General features: G+C 43.3%; 1 protein-coding gene across 1 annotated transcript in view; it reads left to right on the top strand.

Annotated features, from left to right (window-relative positions):
• Positions 1 to 24,028, top strand: part of COL6A3 (collagen type VI alpha 3 chain) — a 722,910-nt gene that overhangs the window by 260,513 nt on the left and 438,369 nt on the right. The window contains 2 exon segments of the mRNA XM_030209050.1: positions 13,585 to 13,730; positions 22,173 to 22,265. Of these exon segments, the coding sequence (XP_030064910.1) occupies positions 13,585 to 13,730; positions 22,173 to 22,265 (239 nt within the window).

Genomic DNA, 24,028 nt, shown 5'->3' with positions numbered 1-24,028 from the left:
GGTGATATTTGTGTGGAACAGCATTTCAGTGGAGGCGAGGATAGTATCTGAATTGATGAAATATGGGAAACAGTACAATGGATTACTAAGGCAGAGGAAAGGATTGTTGAGGTTAGCAGTTGGTGTAGATGGGCAGATAGACTGGATAGCCTGTAGTAGTTGGTGTAGATGGGCAGACTGGATAGCATGTATGTCTTAATGTGGTGTCATTTTCTATGATTTTTATATTTAAAGATTCTGAATCTGAATGAATGTCCATTCAGTCAATTAAAGTGGGGTTGCCCAATCTGTTTATTTTCTCCGAATCTGCCTTTGCTAATCAAGCAGCGGAAGCAGTGGCCCGTCTCATCTTCTCTGGGCAAAGTTACATATGCCCTCCAAATATCTAGCTTTCCCACCTGAATCTGCTCATGACAGGCTTACACCGTCCAGGCAGTATGGACTCTTGTAATTAGAAAGGAACCCAGTATGTAGTAGATATAATAAGATAGTTATTACAATCTTACCAATGGTAATACAGGGAGGTTAAGCATTCACATAATGGAACCGCATATCATGGCACGTCCTCTCTCTCTAGCCTTCTGAGTCTCCCTTCTCTGTTCGTCTTCTCCTCTCATCTCCTTCTTCTTCTCGTCTCGTCCTCGTCTCCACTAATACTCCTCAAACTGCTTGCTTATATACAATTTTGGCCCTATTCATTTCAATGGACCCCAGCTGTCTCAACAGGGCTCCTAGTCCTTATCAGTTGATCAGAATGACTTCACATATTCCCCAAACCTTCCTGTAGCCCCCCCTTTGGATGGTCCCATCTGGGGTGCAGCTGACCCAGCACTATCTCTACGTAACCATAGCAACTCTTGCTTATGACGTCTTGCAGGTGCCAATCTCAGGATTGTTTATAGAGTAGATTGCCCCCACCCTTGCCAGTTCAGCACTTGCCACAGTGAAATGTAACTGTGTCAAAGGTGACCTCTGATTTTTACAAGCTAGCTCTCTTTTGTATCAGAGATTATTCTGATTTAAGAAGCGTAGCTCTTATTATGAGCCATTTGCTTGCAGAGGCCTAGCTCTTTAGCCTGAGCCATTGACCTGTATTTTACTGAGAGCAAGGGCGGCCATATATATACATTTCCCCTCTTGCCAGGCCCCTCAGAGGGGGCTGGCACACATGACTACTAGTGGTGTGGCCGTCCTTCCAGAGGGCTCATAGAGTTCTGTGGGGGGGAATGTATAGGATTGAGGTGACATGGGTGCTCTGGCACAATAAGGAACAAGGCCATAGCAAGAGTCAGTATGTGGATACATAATTATATGCTGGATGAAATGCAGCATTATGTTTCCCCTTTTATCATAACCAACCCAAGGGGCTCAACTTTCTTACACCCACCCCTCTAGGGCGGAGCTAGACTTGGAAACATGTGAAGTCAATTAAGTCTAGGTACCATACAATGGAATCAATAAGGTCAAATGCATATGATTGTGATTGATTAATATATCATGATTACAAAGCTGATGTTGGAAGGCGGGGGAAAGAAAACTTTCAATCAAAGTTTATCATTAGTCAAACTTTGAATGTGTAAATATAGCTAAAACTGGTGTTAATAGGGAACAAATATTTCATTTTAGCATTGAAAAAGGATTAATATTGCCAAATAATGAATAACTACTGCAAATTCAGGAGCATTATAATTACAAGTATTGCAAAGGCTAAGCTATGGGTGTTATAGGCCTACATTATATATGAAGGACCTGCTGCTTAACCTGCAGTAGTCTTATAATTATGGGCAAGATAATAGTTTTGTCATTATCTTACTGCTAGGTGTAATGGATCTAGATCATACTGAAGGCACTGTTGAGTTATAGTGTTTTTGGAACATACATAGGAACATAATCTTCTTGTTCCTTTATACAGAATATGAAGCAATATGTGTTAAAGAAATGAATTGATCTGCTTCACTTTCTCTTGATGAGTAAGAAAATCATCAACAGTAGAAACAGTCTGCTTAGTTACTATTTGAGGTATAGTGATGAAAGATACAACAGTTAAAAAAAATGGAGAGAAAACAATCTAAACCTGTCTATACAAATTAGCAAATATAACAAACTAGAAAGAAATATGTGATAGTTAAATTAAACAGCATAAGCAGAATAAATATCTTCCTTAATAAAAGAGGTATACTTGCGTTACAGGCAATAAGAGTAAAATAAGTAAAATAAATAGCAGTGGTCCTACATTTATGGTGGAAATGTAGTTTGTCTTGAACTGAGAGTAGTTACAAGGAGGCTTAAACAAACCTCTGAACATAGGAAATAATGCACAGACAACAGTATCAACACCTGATTTAGTAGTTAATTTTGTCTGCTAGGCTAAAAGGTTTTGTAATGCCTTTATAATGGAACCTATCAGTGTCAGTATTACTGGGAATGTAAGTATAACAATGATTTCTGGCTTTAATTAATCAATACCCCTCTTGATAGTGACAATAGAGGATGAAAAACCAAGGATGCCACCCACTTTAATCAATGCTATAAGTGCATACCAAAAATATACAGGTTCTCTGTTAGAGGGTCTGATTGTTGGATGTGTAATCTGTTAATTTTAATTTGTCCACATCCCTGGAACATTTCAAAGTATCAACAAAACAATGATGATTGGTATTGTCAGGAATTATAAAATTAATAGAATTAAAAAGGGCAAGTCATGATTAGATATAGGGTGTCAATTAAACAGAGTAAATCAACCTGTTGGGGTACCTAGGGTGGATTATTACTATGTATACTGAAAAAACCGGTGAGTCTTTTCAAATGTATAGCAGATTAGTCCTGGAAACAAAATTAGGAATAATAGAAGTACAACAAGTCCCAATACAGTCTTTGGAGTACAGAGTACAGTGTTCTCTTCTGGGTAGTTGGACTTGCATCACACGGTTCCACTGGAAAGATGGCAAGTGCAGTAGTAGGCTCTCTTTGATGGGAAATGTTCCATTCAGGTAAGGTGGTAACGTCTGTAGTGTCAGATGCTTGGAAAATGTTCTTTTAGTTCATGAACTTGAAGTGGTGGCGAAGGCTGCAGAACCAGTGGTAACTGCTGAGCTGGTGGGGATGGCTTGAAAGGGACTGAATCAGGAGCCTTGTAGATGCGGATGTCTTTTATGGGGACCCAGGATGTGTGGTTCTTGCAACTTGACTAATTTGGAAGGGTCCTATGTAAATAGGGGATGTAGTACTTCGGTGAACCAAATCTCCAACTTTGAGAGCTTTTGGATAACCGGTGGCAGGGGAAGGGCTATCATTACCCTCCCCTCTTCTGACTGAGATTCCTGTGAAAATCGAAGACAGAAAAGTAATGATAATAAACAGAATATTGGCAGGCAAGTGGTTATCAGGATTAGCTTTAAAAAGGCAAATGGGGTGGCTTGAAGAGCTAACAAGGCAAGCAGCAGAGCATTGAGCCAAGAGTGAATTCAATTTACCATAAGTTGTATTAATTTAGTTTTTTAAAAGTGCATTGTAGTGCTCAACTAGGCCATTGCTAGTAGGTTTGTAAATACAAACAGTATGGTGTGAAATACCCAGTGCAGGAATAAAAGACTTTAGAACTCATCAAAAATGAAAACCATTGTCTGTAGTAATTTTGCAGGGATTGCCAAATATGGGAATAATCTCTTTGATGCAAGGATAATCTTCTGTTTATTATTATTATTTTAAATTTGATTAGAAAGCATCCACGCAGACAAGCAGGTACCTTTTAACTTTGACAGGTATCTGCATATCTGTAAAATCAGCATAGGCCTGGCCCTTGCACAAGTGACCAGTAGGTATTCAGCAGATGATACACTGATCTGGAATGACATTAGATAGAGAAGCTTGCTCATGTGGTATTTAAATTTGTTACCAGTAATTCTTATACATTGCTTGAGAAACAGAAAAGCATTATGAAAAGAAAAATTTAGAGAATTAGGGAAGTTCAGTATTGGGTATATTCTAAGGGATACCCATTCTTGTGAAATACCTAATCCAGGTAGGGGTACTTATTATTATGAAAAAGAAATAAGCAGTTTGTGTAAAGACTTCAACTATTGTTGTGTGTAAATAAATATGATCTGTTTGAGAGCATATACAGAGAAATAGAAACCAGATATAGATATTATATGGGCATAACACTGTTTTTTGTTATTGTTAGACAGACAAAAAGCATTATAACTCAAAAGCTTTAGGTAGAATAGAAGGCCTCACATAAATAGAGCACAGAGGATAGCAGATACATTACCACATTCAAACTTGTCAAAATTCCTCTGGACCTTCTACGACTTTTCTCTTCACCATCGCGGACTTGCGAAAATCTTTCTTAAGGGTCTGTCATGTGAATGTCTACATATATGCACTTATAGAAAGCACATCCAATGATACATGAACAGCTAAACCATTTTACATTGCAAACATTTCTGAAACTTATATATTTGAAATATCATTTTCCTTATAACCTTTATAATATCCCAAAAATGAATGGGATTCTCACATCCAATTACCTTCCTCCGCAACTTAATCAAAACTATACTGGAAATGTGTATCATGATAGCCCCCATGGTGGCTAAAAGAAGGAGAAAAAAATTTGCAAAGTCAGAAAAATAAAATAATTAAAAAATAAATAAAGTTGAATGGCAGGTTTCGAACCCATCAACTTGGTCATATGGAATGAGTGCAGTAGAAAAGAGAGTATGGACTGAGTAAATGATCAGAATCGAGAAAGCAGCCTGTTCAATTCCATTGCATAAGTCCTGCTTGTGTAACTCAAGACTGCAAAATATAAGGAAAATCAGGAGAAGGAGGGAGGAGTGGGCTGTCAGGGGGAGGGGGTGTGTAGAGAGGGGGCTATATGGGAAGGTGGAGGGAGGGGTAGGAAGTAGAGAGGAGGGAGGGCAGGGTGGGGGGAGAAAGGAGGGGCAGTAGTGGATAGGGGAGGGGTGGTGAAGGAGAGGAAGGGAGGGCTACGGGGGATAGGGGAGGGGTAGAGGAGGAGAGGAAGGGAGGGCAGCGGGGGATAGGGGAGGGGTAGAGGATGGAGGGGAAGGGAGGGCTGCGGGGGATAGGGGAGGGGTGGAGGAGGGAGAGGAAGGGAGGGCTGTGGGGGATAGGGGAGGGGTAGAGGAGGGAGAGGAAGGGAGGGCTGCGGGGGATAGGGGAGGGTAGAGGCGGGAGAGGAAGGAGGGCTGCAGGGATAGGGGAGGGGTAGAGGAGGGAGAGGAAGGAGGGCTGCAAGGGATAGGGAGGGTAGGGGAGGGAGAGGAAGGGAGGGCGTAGGGGATAGGGGAGGGGTAGAGGAGGGAGAGGAAGGGAGGGCTGAGTTGGAAGAGGGGGGCTGTGGAGGGAGAGAAAGGGGAAGCGGCTATGGAGAGAGAGGAAAGGAGGGCTGAGGGAGAAGAGGGGGGGCTATGGAGGGAGAGGAAGGGAGGGCTGAGAGGGAAGAGGGGGCTGTGTAGGGAGAGAAAAGGGAGGGCTATGGGGGATAGGGGAGGGGTAGAGGAGGGAGAGGAAGGGAGGGCAGCGGGGGATGGATGGGGGAGGGGTTTAGAGGAGGGAGAGGAAGGGCGGGCAGTGGGGGATAGGGGAGGGGTAGAGGAGGGAGAGGAAGGGAGGGCTGAGGTGGAAGAGGGGGGCTATGGAGGGAGAGAAAGGACGGCTGAGGGGGGAAAGGAGGGGGGGCTATGGAGGGAGAGAAAGGGAGGGCTGAGGGGAAGAGAAAGGGAGGGCTGAGGGGAAGGGGGGTTGATGGGGGATAGGAAGGAGGGGGTAGAGGTGGAGTATGGGGTGGGGTTAATGCATCCAGGGTGCGCAGTGGCAGGATGAGATCAGGACCAAAGGACACCTGGACCTGCTGTTACCTGGCGTGCCAGGTCATCAGCTAAATTGCTGTTATTAGGGTATTGGATGAGTGATCTTTATAATATAGATCAAGCTTAGAAGAGTCTAGAATTTGGACATGAAAAAGTGCAGTGCATTTTAAATATTCCTCTGTCCTGTAATTCAGCAGCTGTGAAACAGAAAATAGTTAATTTGTAGGCAGACGAATCTGCGCTTGCAAACAGAAAGACAGTTCATAAATCTTTACACACACAATGACGTCGGGAGAGCAAATGGAAGGGAAAAAATTTCCTTTAAAGTACTCCGGTAGCAGAAAATACAGATATAAATCAAAAGAGAGTTGAACAGAAAGCAGTAAACGGTGGGAATTTATTAAAAATCAAAAGTGAGAAATAATGAGTTTTATCTTGTCAGCGGCATTGCTTATCCTTAAAAGTTTAAAGAAAACTGTTCAGTGCTACAGACAAGTATTATAGACAAGTAGCAGAAGAAAATACAGCTGTTAATCAAGAGAAAGTTAGTCAGAAGTCAGTGAACAGTGAGATTTCATTATTCAGATGTGTGAAATAAAGGAAAAAATAAACAGAGGATCACATTTTTTTCTTTTTTCCCTTTTGTTTCCAGTCTGTGAATAACAAGGTAAGGAAAAAAGTAACAGAATAGATAACTCTATCTGTAAACCACTAGTTTGCGGGAGTTCATAGTGAATGTTAAAGAAACAGGCTAGGGGCTTCCGGTGGCTTTAGGGGGAAGCGCCGTATAATTCTGTCTTAATCAGGTAATAAGGTTTTGGAAGTAGCGGCACTTCTGCTAGGGGAGGGGGAGGGGGGAAGAGTACTCAGCATGACCTTGAAGTACAGAAAAATGAAACTGTCAGGCTTTCCCAGTGTGAGCGTTTACACAGAGAAAAGCAGAGATGCAGCTTCAAGCATGAAGCACAGAAGAATGCATTTGTAGGTCTGAGTAACTCGGGCTCAAACCAGATGGACACAAGACCATTCTGTTGTATTTTTTCCTCTAAGAATGAGTTGCACAATATATTTAAAAAGTTAGCTAAAAACAAATCTATTACAGGGGATTCTGGAGTTGAAAAGCCTGACGAACTGGGACCATTTTATTCCTAAGTAAATATCAGATAAAGTAATGGCATTAAACCATGGTACGGTCAAAAAAAACATATATGGATCATACAGTAATTCAAGACAGTGTAGGAAGTAACCACTAATTAGAATTAAGTCAGAAGAGACAGTAGGACTACTAAAACTAGAATATTATCAAACACACTCAGGATAACTTCTAATCTTTAATCTAATAGTTTAAGCATTGTTCTTCACAATAGTACAGTTGAGCAAAGTGATTATAGGGTCCAAATAATTTGCTCAGGTACAGTCCATGCCTAGTTATTGAGAATGGCTTTGGTCCAGGTTCCACAAAGGGAATGATTGCTGGACAGGGGGATTATTACGCCGGGCATGCTTATGAAAAGACTGTTGACATATGGCAGAAAAATGGCCCAACCTATGACAGCGCCCACACCTAACATGCTCGCCACAATCTAGGCTGGCAACGTCTGGTTGTCGCAAGACATTGGGAGCTTTGTCTATTTTGTCAAGGGTAGACACAGAGTTCATTTGTAACTGACCTGGATTAGCATTGCCCGAAGTGATAGGGAGTGACAAGGGGTTCACTGGTTTAGATGGCTGTTTAAATTCTACTGTTTTAGAGGGTTGTTTAAAGGTTACAGATCTCGGGACTGAAGGGCGGGTCTGGAGCCGGGATTCTGCTCCAGAGCTAGAAGGGATTGCATTAGTAGGGACACTTGGCAGGGGTACAGGTTGAGAAAGAACGGGAGGAGGAACAGGTATAACAGCACCTGGGATGACAGGTTGAAGGATAATAGGGATAGCAGCACCTGCAACTGTGGTGGCGGCACCTGGAACAATGGTTGGAGGAATGGCAGAGATGGCAGCACCTAGATCAGTGGGCTGGGGGATGGCAGGGGCAACAGCACCTGGAATCATGGGTCCTGGACCGGAAGGAACAGGGACAGGTGACAGATCTACCGTACCGGAGATCTGTACAGATGTGGGCTTGTTCAGAGTGATGGGATGGGTGGGGGGAAGTGGAGGTGTGGGATTCAGAAGGTGGGGTGGTATGGGCGTATATCCAACGGCAATGCCACAATTTAAAAGTTTGTTGGAAAGACCTGGCTCATATGGAGGAGGAGTCCCCTCATATGAAGGTACAGCCATGGATGCAGTGTCATCCAAAGGTGGATGTGCTGGGCTTTGGGTGTTGAGCAGAGGATTAGAATTACCTTCTTGCTCCCCAATAAGAATAAATTTGTCTATGGCATTGAGATTTTTATCTCTGGACTTCACTTTTTTATGGGAGTTGTTGTAAGTAATTAAACCACGTAATTTGGCAGGTTCAAAAAAGCTGGACACGGGCCAATCAAGGGTCTTATCCTTGGCATTCCAAACTTTGAAACATTTCTTACAGATACGGGTGAGAGCCTTTTTTTCATTCTGGAAGAACTTTAGAATTGTGTCTAAGGGCTTGGGCTTGGGCTTGGTCATAGTCAGAAAAGTATATGGCACAAAGGGTGGTACAACTGGTGTTGTGTAATTATGTGCTTAACTTTATTACAGTGTGAAAGGGGTTTAATAGACTGACTAAATCTTCATTAGAAATTGATTCTAACAAAAATGAAGTGAATTTTATACTTACCTGTCTTCAGAACTTTCAAGTGTGCAGGGATACTTCACAAAAGGGAAGGAAACCTGTGAATAAGTCTAAGTAAAAAGAAAAGGTTGCCTGGGGCAATTTCATAAAGGTACAATTATAGCTGAACCGGTCAAAAACAAAAAAGAAAATTACAATGTGCACGCAAACAAAAAATCCTCAATATGTGTTTGTAATAGTCAAGGTACTTAGCAAAACCCCGCGGTCTAAACCTGGCCCATCAATTAGTGCGTCCATTTATTGAGAGTACACTCAGGATCCATTACAAGACACTTAAGACAGGGTGGCTAAAGGTTACCTGTATTACAAAAAAAAACCGCGGTTCACCTTGAACCGGAAGAAAACAACCCTCAACCTCTGTCAGGAGATCGGACAAAAAAAACAACAAACAAACCCTCAGTTACTCTGAACTGGACCCTCAGTGTCACTGGACTTGACCCTCAGTCTCTCTGGACTGGACCCTCAGTCTCTCTGGACTGGACTGGACAAACTCTCGGTCACGGTAGACCGGGGAAAAGAAGAACCCTCAGTTCCACACCTAGAACTGGAATAACCCTCAGTCAATTTAGACTGGAATACAAAAATATCCCTCAGTATTAAACTGGAACTCTTGGTCACCTTGACCAATATAAAACCTCTCGGCCAACTGTAGACTGGTGAACAAAAAAAAAAAAAAAAAACTATTTTAAAAAAACGTAATGGTCAGCTAAAATTATAGTACCTGAATGAGGGCAACCCCAAAAAACCACTTGTTGGTATTCACAAGAAAAAATTAATCTGGGGGACAATTTGGAAAGTACCCCATATAGAGGCACCTAGACAATCAATTCTATATATTCACAACGGGCTAGAACAGTAAGGATAAAACTACTTTTAAAATCAGCGTGGCTATGCTGCTTTAGCAGGACTGAATTGGTAAGCAAGCTAGGATTGGCAGTCTTCCCAGAAACAAGAAACCCTGAAAACAAAGTAAGTGTTCCGTTCGGTACCCAATTTTAAAGATGCCCAGATTTAAAGGTGGCAGATTTAAAGAGGGACCCTAAGAGAAATCCACAGCTGTGCACAAGGACAGTAAAAAGTGTGTTTGAAATCAGCTTGTCTATCCTGCTTCAGTGAGTGTCTTTAGACAGCACAAGCAGGGCTGAATTGGTAAACGATGTATGGTTGGCCACTTGCCCAGAAACAAGACAAAGAAAATGTACTGTGCAATGGCCAGTCTCAAAAAATTGTCCTGCACAAAGCCTAAAACTTTCAAAAGTACCTTGGTAGAGGTTAGAAGGTGTTTCTTACTCCCTTTATTAGTACTGCGGAAAGCGCAGCAACCCACAGACTGTAAGAAGTCCGGAACCTCTACAAAGGGTGGGACAGTGTCCAGTAATTGGCACTAAGTAAAAAAAAAAATTAACCCAGCTAAAGGTGGTAATTTGGGACCGCAGCCAGGGGAAGGCTGTTTGTGTATCAGAAAGTGCTGCCGAAGGAGGCAGACTGAAAATCTAGAGATAGAGAATCATAAATCTCATCGGCGTTAAGGGAAGGACCCTTGCATAAGTCCACCGTCGAGAATATGTTGAAAAAAAAAGTTGTACCAGTTTCGAGGGGAAACCGGAGTTGAAAGATATGAAAAAGATATGAGAGGGAGTTAGTTAGATGGATTTAGGAGCAATACAGTTGACAGAGGATAGACAGCGGGAGGTTAAAAAGAATACCTGTGTAAATGACTGTTTAACTTGTACCACTTCAGCATAGAACAGGGACAAAAAATGAACGGAAAAGGGGGAGAAAAAAAAAATCACTTTCTGAGCTTTTAAAAGTGAACTGTAGAGCCTCTTCTGCCGAAGCAGTGCTGGACTGATAAGGCAGCTAAAGTGGGCAAGCTTCCCAGATTCTCATGTCCTTGAGATAGTGAACTACAGCACTTGTTAGGGAAAACTTTTAAAAGCTACAGAAAGAAATGGCAGTTTCGGGAGCCTGGATAAGGATATTAAAAAAAAAATGTGAGAAAAAGGGTTTAGAACTTACAGCTCTTTGGGCAATTTTAAATAAATTTACAAAGGCAGATTCGAAGCCCAAGAGGGAGTAACCATCCTCTGGCTACCAATATGTTTATTTTCTCCGAATCTGCCTTTGCTAATCAAGCAGCGGAAGCAGTGGCCCGTCTCATCTCTCTCTGGGCAAAGTTACATATGCCCTCCAAATATCTAGCTTTCCCAACCTTGAATCTGCTCATGACAGGCTTACACCGTCAGGCAGTATGGACTCTTGTAATTAGAAAGGAACCCAGTATGTAGTAGATATAATAAGATAGTTTATTACAATCTTACCAATGGTAATACAGGTAGGTTAAGCATTCACATAATGGAACCGCATATCATGGCACGTCCTCTCTCTCTAGCCTTCTGGAGTCTCCCTTCTCTGTTCGTCTTCTCCTCTCATCTCCTTCTTCTTCTCGTCTCGTCTCGTCTCGTCTCCACTAATACTCCTCAAACTGCTGCTTATATACAATTTTGGCCCTATTCATTTCAATGGACCCCAGCTGTCTCAACAGGGCTCCTAGTCCTTATCAGTTGATCAGAATGACTTCACATATTCCCAAACCTTCCTGTAGCCCCCCCTTTGGATGGTCCCATCTGGGGTGCAGCTGACCCAGCACTATCTCTACGTAACCATAGCAACTCTTGCTTATGACGTCTTGCAGGTGCCAATCTCAGGATTGTTTATAGAGTAGATTGCCCCCACCCTTGCCAGTTCAGCACTTGCCACAGTGAAATGTAACTGTGTCAAAGGTGACCTCTGATTTTTACAAGCTAGCTCTCTTTTGTATCAGAGATTATTCTGATTTTAAGAAGCCTAGCTCTTATTATGAGCCATTTGCTTGCAGAGGCCTAGCTCTTTAGCCTGAGCCATTGACCTGTATTTTACTGAGAGCAAGGGCGGCCATATATATACAAATCCCAGTTTCGACATCGGATTGTCATCATAGCAGCCATGCCCTTAATTGAAGCCTATCAAGAGACTTCCTAGGCAAACCTATGTAAACTATATTACAGTTGTGAATTTGTGACAGAACTATGTAGTTTGAACTACCTGCTCTTAATTGGACTAAGAAGAAACTAATCAATTTGCTGGACTAATTTTAGATTACGAAAAATCTTTTATTAACCCAGAATTCTCTTTGTCACTAATGCAGAGTTTAATAAGCATTCTTAGGCTAAGAAGTGTTGTAGTTAAAGGCAGAACACCAGTTCTACTATTAATTTTAGTGAACTTTGGAGGACCTGGTTTGCCAATTTGTTGCACCTCAATTTTCTTAGAGTTAAGTTGACTAGATTAACTTTCATCCACTTATTAACTGCTGAGAAACAAATGGCACAGAATTGCTAAGTCTTATTTACTGAATCAGGAAAAAAACACCTGGATATAGCATTGTAGTATGTTCTTTGGGAGCAATCCATTACAGTTATATGGGCAGTGGAATATATTTATTTAAAGAATGGGTGACAGTAGTAACCTCTGTACTATCATATATGTCTGAATTCATGGCCTAGATGTTTAAGACCAAATTTGACCATTTGGTACTGATTAGACTGAAAAGATGTGAACCATTTAGTTGCCATTGGCATAATGTCCAGATCATTGAGTCTTTCTAGCAACAGAATATGGTTTACTGAATCAAAAGTAGTTGACATGTCTAACTGCATCAAAAAGACTTGAGCTTCCTCAATCAATCATCAGTGAGAGAACAATGACTTAGACCATTAATATCGTTTCTGTACTGAACCCTCTTTAGGATCCATACCATGATGAATTAAGAAGGTTATAAAATTAATAAGACTTACCAAAGTGCATAGCTACTTCCTGTTTAATAAATTTATTTTGCAACCTGACCTTTAACGGTAGTACCATGAAATTAGTGTTAGGGGCCTAAGGTCATCCTTAGTGAAGAAGGTGCTGCCAAACAGGAGCAACCAGAGATCATTTCTACAATTCTCTCCTCTCCCCACCTACCCTCACACAAACCAGGGACACCATGGTAAGTGCCAAGGATGTGGTCAAAGGTGGGGGTGAATCTGGGGGAGGGGCTTAGAGATATTCTAAATGATTGTTGATTAGGAGGAAGGTGCTTGGTTTGAAGGGGAACACTTGTTTTTTTAAAGTGCTCAGTGGTAGGGGTAATTTTTTGGCATTACCAGATCCTTTGACAGAATCCCCAGGTGCATTGGAATTCACGTTAGTGGTCCGATGCTTCTGGGGGAAGTTAACAAAACTTTTGAGGTAATCTTTCCAAGAATAACTCAACTTGCAGTGTTTAACTCAAGTTGTCATTCATTTTGCTTAATAATAAGCTGCTTTGCCTACATTTGCAGTCTTCACAGCTCAGTATTCTTTAATTCATATTTCAAAAAGTTGTATTAAGCTGTATTATTGGCATATGATGCATGTTATTGCCAATTAACATGTGTTGATTGTCAAATATGTAACTTAGTGCATAGGGGTCTGAGACTGACTGAAGTTGCAAAGTTGCACCTGAGGGAAGGGCAATGCGTTTTCTAATCCAGTATATATGTAAGGCATGAGAAACTGTATTTTGAAATTAGCATGATTAAATGTGCTACACAACACATTTTCATATACTTCCTCCATGAAAGCTTCCATTTTCCTATATCTTGAAAGAGTATCCTGACAAGTTGATATTAATGCTTTACATGTATCAGTGTGATACCTACATAAGGCTCTCATGAGGGTCTACATACAGCATAGCTTCTCCCACCCTTATATATCTAAGTATGAGGAACTTTCAAAGTCTTAAAACAGAAACATCAAGACAGGCATTAAATACAAATCAGGACAAAAATATAATAAGCTCTTATAGGTTATCATCTTCAATTAGTGTACTTTCTTTTCTGGAACTTCCTCTGTATTATCACAATGATGCATTGGAATATCTACTACAAATGCATTTATTTTACTAAATCCTAGGTGTGAACGCATTCCTCCTTGTGGGTCTGGAAAAGGTGCCACAGTTTGAGGATATGATGCAATTGGAGTTTGGACGGAGTTTCACCTACAAAAACCCTCTGCGACTCAACCTACTGGATTTAGATTATGAGATTGCGGAAGAAATTGTAAGTCACCAAGTTTATTCATCCCCTTGCATTTTCTTCAACCATTCTGCATGTATGCTGCAGTGCAATAATAGTATTGACACAGCATGATGATTAAAGAAGCATGATTTTATGAGTGAAAAAGAGAATATTTGTGTAAAGGTATTTATATTTTTAATTTAAAAATCATAACAAAATTGTTTTCAAAATTAGGAATGGGTTTTCATTTGCAACAATATGAGAAATGTCAACAATATATCCCATGTCTTTTGTATGTTATCAAATCAAAATGAGCAGACAAAACACAAACATTAATGATTTATCATTTGCAAATAATAGTGTGCACTCTTTTGAGAGAATGTGCACTATTTGCAAAGATGGTGCCCACTGCACATACATGAGTGTGCCCTCTTTGAAAGAATGTACACTCATGGCTTTGCTCCCGTGATGAAAAAATGGACAAACACAAATGAATAAACAAGCATTACTGGAAACTACATGAGAAAGGACATGAAACTAACATCTTCTGGCTGCCCATCTTAGTTCAAAATCAAGCTAACATCATGATACTAGCAATAAAATTTACCACAGTGTGACATAGCAGTGGTTCTGATTTCATCAATTCACATACCTCAGCAGTGTTCATACAGTACTACAACCATCTCCTCTCCCTGCATACACCTCTTATTTCTTTCCACTTCTTTTTAGACTTCTGAACCTCTAGCAGAACTTCAATTACTATCTTGCTACAGACATGTGAACTGATTTACCATCCCTCTTGTACCGTTCCCACCTGTGATACATAGTCTGGTTCAGGCTGCAACAAGATGAGAGTGAGTCTAGCCTCTAGTCCAAAGGACTAAGAGCGACCAACGAACCGTAAAGATCTCACCCAACCAGCCGCCTTTCCCCAGGAATTGAGCCTCCGGGTGCTGACAGCCAGCGGGACTTGTCCGGATCAAGAAGGAGCCAGAGATAGGTAGGCAAAGCTGGAACAGGGTACAGACTCACTAGGCTAGGCTAGACCGTAACAGGAACGGAGTCAGAACTCACTTGGCTGTAGCAGGAACAGAGTCAGAAGTTGGCTAGGCTGTAGCAGAAATGGAAGCAGAGCTTACTGGCTATAGCAGGAACAGAGTCAGAAGCTGGCTTGGCTGTAGCAGAAATGGAAGCAGAGCTTACTTGACTGCAGGGGCGTAGCTACGGGTGGGCCTGGGTGGGCCCAGGCCCACCCAATTTCGGCCCAGGTCCGCCCACCCAAGCGCACACACTGCAGCAGCGCATACCACAGAGACGGCACCCGCTCACGCTCTGGCTCAGCTCTCTCCAGGTTCTGAGGCCCGCCCACTGGTGCCTCCCGTGGCCTTTTCGCTGCCTCTCAGAACAGAAGCCCGTGGGGGGAGCGGTCATACCGCCTTCGGTAGTGTGGAGTCCGTCGGCTGTTCGCCGCACTTGTCCGTTACACCCCCCCTCCCCTTCCGCTAGGGCGCTTGACCTCTCCAGAGACACGTGCTCTTTGGGTCATGCGGGAGCAGCGGGACTACGACGAGGTGACCGGCTTCCTGGGCCAGTGGGGACCCTTCCAGCAGCTCATTTTCTTCCTGCTCAGCATCATCCCCAACGGCCTCAACGGCATGTCTGTGGTGTTCCTGGCCGCATCTCCTGAACACCGTTGCCTGGTGCCGGCCACCGCTAACCTGAGCGAGGCGTGGAGGAAGGTCAGCGTCCCTAAGAAGATGGTGGACGGGGTGGCGGTGGACAGCATGTGCTGGCGGTACCGGCTAGACCGGTTGCTCAATTTCTCTGCCCAGGGGCTGCTGCCAGGGCTGGACGTGAACGTGTCCGAGATAGAGACGGAGAAATGCCTGGACGGATGGATGTACAGCATGGACGTGTATCGCTCCACCATTGTAACAGAGGTATGTGCTGCGACAGCAGGTGATTGTGTTTGTGTTGAACGCTGCACGGTGATATAATAGAAACAGCGACATGATGCACCAGGAAACACACACGTACAGATTGCCCATTACCACATTATAGCTTTGCATGTAGTTGAAATGATTGCAGTGCTGTGGGTAAAGGGCTATGTCTGAGCCTGTATATTAATCTTGGAGCTCTTTTACTAAGCTATAGTAAGCAGCTAGTGCAGGGTTTATTTCGTGGTAGACAGTGTGGATCCATGCATAGGAGCCGACTCCGTGGGTGCTGTGGGTGCTTGAGCACCCCCAATATTGAGAAAATTCATTGTATGTGTCCAGGGACAGGTTATTTCCATTGGGCTTAGCACCCCCAATAATTTTGAAGAGTTGGCTCCTATGGATCCATGCTAATATCTCCTGCGCTAAAAAGGCAGCCATCATTGTAAAAATATTGCTGGCTGTCATGAGTGCTGATAGTAGTATGTGCATCTGCCCTACTGGTAGTCTGGTTATTTACAGAAACTTTCAAACTGTTTCTAGAGACTGTCATGTAGCTTTCCTTCAGTGGATACTCAATCACTCAAAACAGTGGAGAAAAAAAAAGACCTCAGCAAGTCAATAACTGCTTCTTAACCAGCAGTGCAGACATACTAGCCATGGGAGGTCAGAAAAAAACTCCACAAATGGTGCAACTGTGTGGGAAGAAGAAATGCCAATAACAATTCAGAACAGAACAGTAATGTCAGCTATGCAGATGACTTCAGTTTCTCAATATTTTCAAATTATATTTTTTCAAACACTACTTATCCAGATCCTTCCAATGCGTAGATGTTACACATCCCAAGGAATCCTCATTTCACATTTGCTGCTTTAGGGGATTGATTAATTTCCCTTGACCACAGCGATCTTCAATAGGGCAGTGTATGGGAGGTGGGGATAGTGCTGGGCAGACTTTTATATAGTGCCCACCCATATTAGCTCTGGGCCCACCCAAAATGTCAGGTCTGGCTACGCCACTGCTTGACTGTAGCAGGGTCAGAAGCTTATTCCGTCAGCAATCCAAAGAAAAAAAGCCATTGCCGAAGCACTGAGGCTAGGGGAAAGAGGGTTTAAAAATGAGAGTGCCAACGGTAGGAGGGACATGCCAAAGCAAGGGCGTGCCATGGCACAGCTCTGACATGAGCTGACCGCACACGTGAAATTCCACCCTGAAGCTGATGAGCCATAATACAGGGACCATGCCTCCGAGCCACACAGGTGCACTGCTCTTTCACTCGCCGTCCAGGGACACCACCAGATAGGAGGGAGCACGAACGTACCCCCCTCTCAGGGGCCCCTCTCTTACCCTGGTGCCGAGGTCCTGGTTTATTAGGAAAACATAAGTGAAAATCCCTAAGTAACAAGGGTGCATGTGTAAAATTAGCAGGTTCCCAAGAGTTGTCTTCCGGACCATAATCTTTCCAGGCAAGAAGGTAATATAAGGGATTATTCTTCCACTTGGAATCTAGTATTTCCTCCATTTCATATTCTGTATCCGGATTCAATTCCAGATCGGCCGAGGCTGGTAATGCCTTGTGCCACTTAGACGTGAGATAAGGTTTTAATAGAGAGACATGGATAGCATTATGGACTTTCATAGTAGACGGAAGACAGATCCAGTAAATGACAAGTCCAAGCCGTTCCTATACAGTAAAAGGTCCTATAAATTTGGGAGCAAAGCGTAGAGAGGGAAGTCACAGATGCATATTCTTAGTGCTTAGTCAGACCTTTTGCCTGGGAAGAAATATAGGAGCTGGTCTTTGAATGTGGTCTGCTCTTCTTTTAACTGCAAGTGAGGTTGTTTGGAGGTGCTGGATCTTGGATACAACATGGTGTGCAGCTAGAACCTCAGTACTCTCATCCTTAGGAAGAGGTAGAGGAATGCAAGGATGCTGCCCATACAAAGCAAAGAAAGGGGAGGTTCCAGAAGATTCGTGAAGATGATTATTATATGCAAATCCTGCCCATGGAAGCAAGGTAGCCCAATCATCCTGTTTTCTGTTGACAAATAAATGGAGAAACGTCTTTAAGGTTTGATTGACCCTTTCCATTTGTCCATTAGCTTGTGGATGATACGCAGAAGTAAAATCCAAGGTAATTCCAAGTTGAGAACAGAGCTGACACCAGAACTGATATGTAAACTGTACTCCTCTGTCACTAAGAATTTGTGATGGAAGACTGTGTAGATGAAAGATATTTTGGAAAAATATTTTCACTAATTCTTTAGTGGAGGGTAATCCTGACAGAGGAATGAAATGCGCTAATTTGGTGAATCTGTCTGCTATCACCCAAATAATGGTGCAGCCACGGGAGAGAGGAAGATCAGTGATAAAGTCCATGGCGATCTTCTCCCCAGGAGACCTGGGAATAGTTAATGGTTGACAAAACCTCCAAGGATGGCTATTTGGTGTCTTGTGTCGAGCGCAGTCTGGACAGGTGAGAACGAATTATCGCACGTCCTGTTTCATACGTGGCTACCAACAGTATCGAGATATTTGATGCAAGGTCTCCTGGACCCCTGGATGTCCTGCCAACTAAGAAGAACAAGCTCAACGCAGCACTTTACATCTGTTCTGCTTAGGTACTGTAGTTCTTCCCTTGGGGGGGGGGGGGGGATATCAGAGAAAGACCTAGAATCTTGCCAGGGTCTATCAGGAATTGTGGCTCATCCTGTGCAGCATCTGGATCTATAGATCTGGATAGGGCATCAGCCCTAAGGTTTTTCTTTGCAGGACGAAAAATAAGATGAAAATCAAATCATGCGAAACACAAAGACCATCTAGCCCAGAGGGGATTTAGTTGTTTGGCCTGCTGTAGGTAGGTAAGGTTCTTGTGATCAGATATAACTGTAAAGGGATGAACGGATCCTTCAAGAAGATGTCTCCATTCCTCTAGAGCCAGCTTTACTGCAAGTAACTCCCTGTCCCCAATAGTATAATTTTTTTCGGTTGGGAAAAACTTCTTGGGGAAGAAAAAACAAGGGCATAACAACCCTTTAGCATCAATCTGGGAGAGTACTGCTCCTGATCCAATAGGCTAAGCGTCTACTTCTACTATAAGAGGTTGTAGGGGGTCAGGACATGTTCGGACAGGAGCCATAGAGAAGATTTGTTTAATCCTTTGGAAGGCCTAGGAAGCTTCATGCATCCAATTCTTAGCATCCGCCCCCTTTTTTGTGAGGGCAGTGAGAGGGGTGACAATTGTATAATAATGGTCAATGAATTGTCGATAATAGATTATGAAACCTAGAAAGCGCTGTAAGGCACGGAGATTGGTGGGTTGAGGCCAATTCTGAATAGTTTGATGGCATGGGGTCCATTTGCAATCCTGTAGCTGAAAGAATATATCCTAGAAAAGGTATCGTTTCTTGATGAAATATACACTTCTCTAATTTGACCCGAATTATAGCTACGTCATGCAAGGTTCCACGTTAGGAGTTACGGACCAAGAAAGGGATCTGGGTGTCGTCGTCGATAACATGCTGAAACCTTCTGCTCAGTGTGCTGCTGCGGCTAGGAAAGCGAATAGAATGTTGGGTATTATTAGGAAAGGTATGGAAAACAGGTGTGAGGATGTTATAATGCCGTTGTATCGCTCCATGGTGCGACCGCACCTTGAGTATTGTGTTCAATTCTGGTCGCCGCATCTCAAGAAAGATATAGTAGAATTGGAAAAGGTGCAGCGAAGGGCGACTAAAATGATAGTGGGAATGGGACGACTTCCCTATGAAGAAAGACTAAGGAGGCTAGGGCTATTCAGCTTGGAGAAGAGATGGCTGAGGGGAGACATGATAGAGGTATATAAAATAATGAGTGGAGTGGAACAGGTGGATGTGAAGCGTCTGTTCACGCTTTCCAAAAATACTAGGACTAGGGGGCATGCAATTAAACTACAGTGTAGTAAATTTAAAACAAATCGGAGAAACATTTTCTTCACCCAACGTGTAATTAAACTCTGGAATTCATTGCCGGAAAATGTGGTGAAGGCGGTTAGCTTAGCAGAGTTTAAAAAGGGGTTGGATGGTTTCCTAAAGGACAAGTCCATAAACCGCTACTAAACAGACTTGGAAAAATTCAAAATCCCAGGAATAACATGTATAGAATGTTTGTACGTTTGGGAAGCTTGCCAGGTGCCCTTGGCCTGGATTGGCCGCTGTCGTGGACAAGATGCTGGGCTCGATGGACCCTTGGTATTTTCCCAGTATGGCATTACTTATGTACTTATGTACTTATAAAATCTGTTATCTCGTAGATGTTGTAGAATGGTCCTGACATGTTGAACATGCTCTGAGATTGATGACACATGGGTGTTGTCTACAGACCCCCGACGCAACTGGAGGAACTAGATAAGGATCTGATCACGGATATTCAAAAGTTAGGAAAAAAGAGAGAGGTGCTGTTGCTGGAAGATTTCAATCTGCATGATGTAGATTGGAAGGTTCCATCGGTGGAATCGGAAAGAAGTAGAGAGATTGTGGATGCTTTCCAAAGTGTTTTGCTCAGACAAATGGTGACGGAACCCACGAGGGAGGGAGAGACACTGGATCTGGTGCTCACAAATGGGGATAGTGTGTCAAATGTCCGAGTGGGTGCCCACCTGGGCAGCAGTGACCATCAAACGGTTTGGTTTAATATGACAGCTGTAATGGAGGGCGGCCACTCAAAACTCAAAGTCCTGGATTTCAAGCGTGCTGACTTTAGTAAAATGGGGGAATACCTGAGGAAGGAGCTGATGGGCTGGGAGGAAGTACAAGAAGTGGAAGAACAGTGGTCCAGGCTGAAAGAAGCTATAAATAGGGCCACAAACCTTTATGTAAGGAAAGTAAATAAAAGCACGAGAAAAAGGAAACTGATATGATTCTCCAAGCAAGTGGCTGAGAAAATAAAGGCTATGGCGTTCCAGAAATACAGAAAAACTCAAGAAGAGGAACATGGGGTGAAGTAAGCCAGGATCAGCTGGACAGTAAGAGTAAAAGCAAGAATTTCAGGTGGGTGAGGGTTTCAGAGAGGATTTGAGAAGAAAGAGGACCATAGTGAAAGAATCATGGGGTAAGAGTTTTGGATGGTGCATAAGTACATAAGTAATGCCACACTGGGAAAGGACCAAAGGTCCATTGAGCCCAGCATCCTGTCCACGACAGTGGCCAATCCAGGCCAAGGGCACCTGGCGAGCTTCCCAAACGTACAAACATTCTATATATGTTATTCCTGGAATTGTGGATTTTTCCCAAGTCCATTTAGTAGCGGTTTTATGGACTTGTCCTTTAGGAAACCGTCTAACCCCTGTTTAAACTCTGTTAAGCTAACCGCCTTTACCACGTTCTCCGGCAACGAATTCCAGAATTTAATTATGCATTGGGTGCAGAAAAATTTTCTCCGATTTGTTTTAAATTTACTACACTGTAGTTTCATCGCATGCCCCCTAGTCCTAGTATTTTTGGAAAGCGTGAACAGACGCTTCACATCCACCTGTTCCACTCCATTCAATATTTTATATACCTCTATCATGTCTCCCCTCAGCCATCTCTTCTCCAAGCTGAAAAACTCTAGCTAAGGAGGCTAAGTACATAAGTCTTTCTTCATAGGGAAGTCATCCCATCCCCGCTATCATTTTAGTCGCCCTTTGCTGCACCTTTTCCAATTCTACTATATCTTTCTTGAGATGCGGCGACCAGAATTGAACACAGTACTCAAGGTGTGGTCGCACCATGGAGCAATACAACGGCATTATAACATCCTCACACCTGTTTTCCATACCTTTCCTAATAATACCCAACATTCTATTCGCTTTCCTAGCCACAGCAGCACACTGAGCAGAAGGTTTCAGTGTATTATCGACGACGACACCCAGATCCCTTTCTTGGTCCATAACTCCTAACGTGGAACCTTGCATGATGTAGCTATAATTCGGGTTCTTTTTTCCCACATGCATCATCTTGCACTTGCTCACATTAAATGTCATCTGCCATTTAGCCGCCCAGTCTCCCAGTCTCGTAAGGTCCTTCTGTAATTTTTCACAATCCTGTCGCGAGTTAACAACTTTGAATAACTTTGTGTCATCAGCTAATTTAATTACCTCGCTAGTTACTCCCATCTCTAAATCATTTATAAATATGTTAAAAAGCAGCAACCTAGCACAGACCCCTGAGGAACCCCACTAACTACCCTTCTCCATTGTGAATGCTGCCCATTTAACCTCACTCTCTGTTTCCTATCCTTCAACCAGTTTTTAATCCACAATAGGACATTTCCTCCTATCCCATGACCCTCCAATTTCCTCTGTAGCCTTTCATGAGGTACCTTGTCAAACGCCTTTTGGTGTGCAAAATAGATGATTTTTTCTAAACTTATTTTTCCAGAAGGAAAGTACTTTTTTCTAAACTTATTTTTCCAGAAGGAAAGTACTGATTACCACAGTAGAAGCTGGCTAAATGAAATATTTAATTGTCTGGACATTGACTTTAATGCTGATGTTCTGATCTTGTTTTATTGATTTCTTTTTCAAGGACAATATTGCAGAAAAAGCATGCTGTGGAGTTCCATGTAAATGCTCTGGACAAAGAGGAGACAAAGGAATCCTCGGAGCCATTGGACCACAGGTAATAATGTTGTTATTTCAGTAAAGAAAAAAAAAGCAAAGGGTTTCTTTTACTAAGCTGCAGTAAGCACTAATGCATGCTTACTGCAGCTTAAAAGGGTTACCACTGGATGAACTGAGGCATCCTGCAGCAAGATTCAAATGTGCACATGCTACCCATGCGCTAAAAAATTTTTAATTTGTTTTTACAAGGGGACATGTCTGGGAACAGAGAGTGGGTGCATCTATGCTAATCAGTCAGCGTGTCGGCATTGTTACTAACCCCCCTGTTTACAAAGCTGCGAAGCATTGTTGACACAGTCCATTCACAGTGAATGGGCTGGGTCAGCAGTACTGCACTGCCAGCCGCTAGAACACTTTTGTAAATGGGGGCCTAACTGATTAGCACGGGATTAGACTGTGAGCCCTTACTGCCTACAAAATAGTGGTGTTAAGGGCCCACATACTAATGGTAGCATGCCGAAAATAGAAAATTGGCCATCTTATTACAGCGCTAAAAATGGACTTAGCTAGTGGGAAAGACCTATGTAAAAGCACACTAAGGCTATTTTTAGCACTGCTTTATAAAAGGGCCTCAAAGTTACCTAAAACCATAACTGCCATCATTACAAATAAGACAAATCACTATCAGGGGCATTTTCGAAAGAGGAGGACGCCCATCTTCCGATACAAATTGGGAGATGGGCGTCCTTCTCTCAGGGTCGCCCAAATCGGCATAATCGAAAGCCGATTGTGGGTGCCCTCAACTGCTGTCCGTCGCGGGGATGACCAAAGTTCACAGGGGCGTGTCAGCAGTGTACCGAAGGCGGGTACAGGGGCGTGGTTAAGAGATGGGCGTCCTCGGCCGATAATGGAAAAAAGAAGGGCGTCCCTGACGAGCATTTGGCCAACTTTACTTGGTCCCTTTTTGTCACAACCAGCCTCGAAAAGGTGCCCGAGCTGACCAGATGCCCACCGGAGGGAATCAGGGATGACCTCCCCTTACTCCCCCAGTGGTCACCAACCCCCTCCCACCCTTAAAAAAATATTTAAAAACATTTTTCCAGCCTGTATGCCAGCCTCAAATGTCATACCCAGCTCCATCACAGCAGTATGCAGGTCCCTGGAGCAGTTTTTAGTGAGTGCACTGCACTTCAGGCAGGCGGACCCAGGCCCATCCCCCCCCCCCCACCTGTTACACTTGTGATGGTAAATGGGAGCCCTCAAAAAACCCATCCAAAACCCACTGTACCCACATGTAGGTGCCCTCCTTCATCCCTTAGGGTTATGGTAGTGGTGTACAGTTGTGGGTAGTGGGTTTTGGGGGGCTCAGCACCCAAGGTAAGGGAGCTATGCACCTGGGAGCAATTTCTGAAGTCCACTGCAGTGCCCCCTAGGGTGCCCGGTTGGTGTCCTGGCATGTCAGGGGGACCAGTGCACTACGAATGCTGACTCCTCCCATGGCCAAATAGCTTGGATTTGGTCATTTTTTAGATGGGCGTCCTCGGTTTCCATTATCGCCGAAAACCGGGGATGACCACCTCTAAGGTCGACCATCTCAACATTTGGGTCAACCATCTCTAAGGTCGACCTAAATGTTGAGATTTGGGCGTCCCCGACCGTATTATCGAAACGAAAGATGGACGTCCATCTTGTTTCAATAATACAGATTTTCACGCCCCTTCGCCGGGACGTCCTTAGAGATAGACGCCCTTAGATGAACGCCCGTTCGATTATGCCCCTCCACTGGGCCCTTTTACTAAACTGTTGGCACACAGCAATGGA

This window comes from Microcaecilia unicolor, chromosome 7 (genome assembly GCF_901765095.1).
Source record: "Microcaecilia unicolor chromosome 7, aMicUni1.1, whole genome shotgun sequence".
Classification (NCBI taxonomy): domain Eukaryota; kingdom Metazoa; phylum Chordata; class Amphibia; order Gymnophiona; family Siphonopidae; genus Microcaecilia; species Microcaecilia unicolor.
The sequence above is the reverse complement of the archived record's forward strand: the minus strand, read 5'-3'. Positions and strand labels throughout refer to the sequence as shown.